We start from the raw sequence: 5,748 nt of genomic DNA, 5'->3' as shown, positions 1-5,748 counted from the left end.
TTTAAATATTACACCCGAAGTAAATAAGCGGTAGAAAATGGATGGATGGATGGACATTATTTACAATAAACAGCCACTGCAGCTGTATGATCGCTCCTTTTTATTGGCTCCTAAAAATTCCCTCCGAGTCTCTTTTCCTCTCTCTCTCTCTCTCTCTCTCCTTTTCGCTATAAATACCGAGCATCCCTAAGTATTATCCGCATCCAACAAGCTTACCCGGGAGGAAAAACTAATGAAAGCTGCCTGAAAGTGCACACCAGCTGAATGCAGACAAGAGAGACCTTAAAAGCATCACAAGTCAAGTAAGTAACAATCTTTTACATTAATATATATATATATTTATATATATATATATATATATATATATATATATATATATATATATATATATATATATATATATATATATATATATATATATATATATATATATAAATATATATATATATATATATATATATATACATACATACATATATATATATATATATATATATATATATATATATATATATATATATATATATATATATATATATATATATATACTGTGTATATATATATAGAGAGAGAGAGAGAGAGACAGAGAGAGAGAGAGAGAGAGAGAGAGAGAGAGAGAGAGAGATATTTATACACATATATATATATATATATATGTATATATATATATATATATATATATATATATATATATATATATATATATATATATATATATATATATATATATATGGTTTTTTTCTCCCAAACTTCTAATGTAATTGAGATGTTTTTTGGAGGGGGGAATGGATGGCGGGAGGGAGCAGGAGCCCACACGTGGAGTTAGTAATTGTGGAGGCGTGTTTTTGTTTTTGTGTTAAGGACACTTTTCACTGCTATCTGACGTCCCTCTGAGCCAAAAGGCATGAGGCGGTTAATGGAGCAGTGCATAAGTTGAGATCCTGGAAAACCCCTCGAGGATGTCACTGATTAGGGCGGCTTTGGGGGCAAATCGACAAACTATCAAATTAGACATCAGATATTTTTGGTCGAATAAATTTAAATAAAACACTTAATTAATTTTTTTTTTTATTAAATACATTAATATGAAATACATTTTAATATTAATATAATAGTAATATGCTAAGATGTATTAATATTTAATGAAAAAAACAGTTTGCATGTCAGCTTTGCTATTAACATAAGCATGTCAACTTTGTCTCTTTGTACAGTTTAGCTCTATGTTTGCCCCTTTCCCTTTTAAAAAAAAGAGCTGCAGGTGGCAACAACGGGTCCCTGGGCCCGCGGGCCACAATTTGGACATCCTGATGTAAAGCGGGTAAAGTGCAAATCATTTTCACAGTGCAAGTAAACAATAAAATAAAATAATCATAATTATTTAAAAAAATATCCCCCCCAAAAGAGAGTGTAAACAATGCACCGTGCATATTTTAACATTACAACAAAATACATGAAAAAATGAATATTTGCATACAAAGATCGTGAATACTGAATAATAAGAATAATTGCTACATGTGTCGGTTTGTAAAAGGAAATTGCAGGTTTCTAACTCTGGCACATATTTTGGGGTGTTGTGGGTTGGGGTGTGTGTGTGGGGTGGTACCGCTGCTGTCTGGCAGTCAGCTGGTGTGATAAACACAATGCCACTCTTTGTCTTTTTTTGCTGACGCAGAAAATTAAGAAGGCCTGAATGGCGACGAGAGGCCGGCTGCATGGCGTCCTGTAATCAGGCCAGCGCGTGCCACCCGGATTATCTACTTCATTTTTTTTTTTTTTTACAGAAAAAAAAATCATCATCATCATCTACCAGCTAGCCAAAAATAATTAATGACTGGGACGGTTTTTTTTTTATTTTTGAACGGATGTGGAGCAACTGGTCGCTGCAGTGAGGGGGGTGTGGGGGGTGGGGGAGTCTGGGGCGACAGATTGCGTGTTGCAGCGTCCGTTATTGGCTCTATAAAAACAGACTGAAATTAAAAATAATAACAAGAAAGAGCAGAGGCTTCCAATGAATATTATTATTGCAGGGTAAACCATGGACGGTGTATCAAAATGTTTTTTCTCTTTAATATGCACAATGAAATTATACTTGCAAAATATATATTATTATTGTATTGATATTCTATGTTATAATAGTTGCTCATTAGTAGTAAAACATTTCTTTAAACCTATTATGTATTTTATTCTACTTTTTATAATATTAAAGAAGCACACAGGTGCTTTAAAATGAATACACCTTATATAATATAATATATATATTTTTTGCAAATTAATCGCAATGTCAAAACGGATATTTTCATGACTGTCACAAAATACCCACCAAAATATGCACAAAAACACAAAATATAGTCACGGTGCATTAAAATGACAATACTACAATTTCAAAAAAAAAATGTTGTTTTTTGCAGATTAGTTTAAATGAGTCTTATTTACATTTACTAAAATATGCAAACAATTTAATAAGGTTAATTCAAGAGTAAACTCAAATGTAACAATCATAATGTAAATGGAATAATACATGCTTGCATTAAGATTAAGAATAACGATGATCATGTTAAAAGAGAGTATCCTAACATAATACCATTCATAACTTTTGCAAATATAATCAAATAGAGCCATTTTTTTAAATAGTGTTTTTCATCACTTGAATATTATATTGAGTAAAGTGTGCAGAAAATACAAAACATTAGGGTAGATTAAATTATATTTCCAGTGTAATAAATTATAAATACTGCAAATGGCACCAAAACGGTATTTTTATATTGATGAGGAGTTTTCCTAAGTGTGCATTAGTGACTGACAGCTCATTAGGAATGATATATATGTTGTAAATAAATTGTTTTCCTGTTTCCCCCAAAATTTGCACGTTTAAAAAAAAAGTGTCATTCTCCTTGTTTGTTTAGATTGAGATTAAGTGCTCCCTTCTAATCAACACTTCACGAAAGTCTCACCTTCCAAATCTAATTACCGGGAGCAATTCATTAGGAGATGAGGAGGATGAGGGGGGCGTGGGGGGTGGGTTGCCTTAAGGAGTGTCGATAAGATGTCCGAATTAGCAAGCTTCTTCATTATTGGCCCCCGAAAAGTTGTCCTTCGTATTTTAATTGGGCCACATTTAAATGTACAAGGGCTTTATTACCAGCAAACAAAAGGCGCCAAATATAGAAATTGGAGGGGTGGTGGTGAGGCGGGGGGTTCCATTGTATCTGACTGGGGGAGCGTGGGGGGTGGGGGGGGGGGGGGGGGGGGGGGGGGGTTTGGCTCAGTTTGCAGCATGGCCAACTTTTGTTCCCCCTCAAGAGAACTTCTTTTTGTTATCAGCGTTACTTATCGGTCAACAGTGGGCTTTGTCCCTGCAAGTGGCGCCCCGCCCCCATCACTTGCCCATTTAGCCGCGCACAAACTCGTGGGTATATATGCTAATAAAGGGGCGGGGGGTTGCATTTTTAACGACAATGTTTTGTTTTTGCTCCTACAAAAAGAGTTTCTTTAAGGGGTGGAGCCAAAGCAGCAGTTATGGAAGGAGGGAGGGTGGGTGTGTGGGTGGGGTACAGACTGAGCATCCTCAGGACAGCTCAAGGGTGGGGGTCCCACTCCCCTCCACGCCGCTTTAAGAGACTCACCACACTTTTAGGACGCTCACTTCTTTGCTGCACATCTTCTTCTTCTTCACGTCTCTGGTGCACATCTTCATCTTCATCTTCTTCTCCCCAAAAGCTGACCTGCACAGTTGAAGCAATACAGGATTATTATTTTTTTTTGTATCAATACTTTTTCATTACTTCTTGTAGTTTTTCCTGGAAGGGCTGCAAATATGATGTCCTACTTGAAGCAGCCTCCCTACACGGTGAACGGACTCAGCTTGTCCACGCCCGGCGTGGACCTGCTGCACCCCTCCGTGGGTTACCAAGGTAGGATGCACAGCCTGACTTGCTCCATCTTTAAATTCATTCAAATGTAATTGTTGTTGTTTGTGGTGACCCGTAGGAAGAACCATGCCAAGCTTTTACCATTTTACCAAATTATCTACAGTATAATTTTTTTAAATATATTTTTTAGCCACACCGCGGAAACAGAGGCGGGAGAGAACCACCTTCACCCGGGCTCAGCTGGACGTTCTGGAGAGTCTGTTCACCAAGACCCGGTACCCGGATATCTTCATGAGGGAGGAGGTGGCTTTGAAGATCAACCTTCCCGAATCCAGAGTGCAGGTGAGTGCGCAAAAAAACAAATATATAATTCAAAACATTTGATAAATTTTGCATGGAAAAAAATGTGTTTTCCTCGCAGGTTTGGTTCAAAAACCGCAGAGCCAAACACCGGCAGCAGGCCCAGCAGACGCAAAGTGGCGCGCAGAGCAAGGCGGTGAGCAGCAGGCCCGTGAAAAAGAAATCCTCCCCGCTGCGGGAGGCCAGCTCGGACAGCGGCGCCAGCGGACAGTTCACGCCACCCCCCAGCACCTCTCTCCCGGCTGTGAGCAGCAGCGCGGCGCCGGTGTCCATATGGAGCCCGGCCTCCATCTCGCCTCTACCGGACCCAATGTCCACCTCCTCCGCTTCCTCCTGCATGCAGCGGTCCTACCCCATGGCCTACACCCAAGCGTCTGGGTACAACCAGGGCTACTCCTCGTCCTATTTCACCGGCATGGACTGCGGCTCCTACCTGTCGCCGATGCACGCCCACCACCACCAGCTGTCCACGGCGAGCTCCGCGATGAGCCCCATGGGCGGCGGCGGCGGCGGTGCAGGCGCAGGCGGCGTGAGCAGCCACTTGAGCCCGGCGTCGTCGATCTCCTCGTCCGCGTACGGCGCAGCGGGGCTCGGCTACGGCGGCACCGCAGACTGCCTGGACTATAAAGACCAGACGGCGGCTTCGTGGAAGCTCAACTTCAACGCAGACTGTTTGGATTACAAAGATCAGGCGGCGTGGAAGTTCCAGGTGTTGTGACGCTTCCCTGCCCCGCAGCCAGGCCGCGGAGGAGTGGCTCTCATGCGGCCTGAGACTCTTCTACCTCGGGCGAGCAGAGCAGGACTATTCGCCCCCTTTTTTAGAGCGTTCACACTCCAACTTTGATCAAGGACATGGAACAAGAGAAAGGAAGCTTTGTGGGGATCAAGTTAGAATTTTATTTTTTGGAAATAAAGCTGGCACATGAATGTGTGACCTCTGACATGGATGCACTAATTTAATTTATGAGAAATATGTCTAAGACTAAAAGACAATCATGCCCACGTCCCCTTATTTTTGTGTCACCAATGTCCCCTGTATGTCTTTTTTATTGTTATTCTAGATTTTTGTTGTCATTTTTTATACATGCAACTGTGATTTTTTTTTTTTTTACAAATATTATTTCCCTCATGTCTGCTGTTATAGGTGATACATATTAGTTTAAAAAGGGAATATGCAGGTAAAATCAAGCAAGCTGTATTAAAAAAAACACACACTCAATAATAATAAAAATAAAGAATTAAAATGATCAAGACTGTTTGCATGTGTGCTTAGACAAGCTCTTTCTTAATTTGTTGTTTTATATCCCTCATTTAATTGAATATGTATTCTTAATTTGGGAAACACTACCATCTATAAAATTCTGTTGACACTGGCTGGAATGTGAAATTAATCCTGTATCATCCATCCATCCATTTTCTACCGCTTATTCCCTTCGGGGTCGCGGGGGGTGCTGGAGCCTATCTCAGCTACAATCGGGCGGAAGGCGGGGTACACCCTGGACAAGTCGCCACCTCATCG

At 40.3% G+C, this 5,748-nt stretch overlaps 1 protein-coding gene across 2 annotated transcripts; it reads left to right on the top strand.

Annotated features, from left to right (window-relative positions):
- Positions 1–205: 205 nt before the first annotated feature.
- Positions 206–5,476, top strand: LOC133576252 (homeobox protein OTX2-like). 2 transcript variants are annotated; one of them, XM_061929344.1, is made up of 4 exons: positions 206–302; positions 3,792–3,911; positions 4,060–4,211; positions 4,291–5,476. In XM_061929344.1, exons 2-4 carry the CDS (start codon positions 3,815–3,817, stop codon positions 4,945–4,947), a joined length of 906 nt encoding a protein of 301 aa, XP_061785328.1. In that variant the 5' UTR covers positions 206–302; positions 3,792–3,814; the 3' UTR covers positions 4,948–5,476. The 2 variants fall into 2 exon arrangements, with proteins under 2 accessions (XP_061785328.1, XP_061785329.1); XM_061929345.1 differs by lacking the exon at positions 206–302 and having other exon boundaries at positions 3,568–3,911.
- The last annotated feature ends 272 nt before the right edge of the window (positions 5,477–5,748 follow it).

This window comes from Nerophis lumbriciformis, linkage group LG34, assembly GCF_033978685.3.
Source record: "Nerophis lumbriciformis linkage group LG34, RoL_Nlum_v2.1, whole genome shotgun sequence".
Classification (NCBI taxonomy): domain Eukaryota; kingdom Metazoa; phylum Chordata; class Actinopteri; order Syngnathiformes; family Syngnathidae; genus Nerophis; species Nerophis lumbriciformis.
This window is presented reverse-complemented; position numbering and strand designations above follow the sequence as displayed.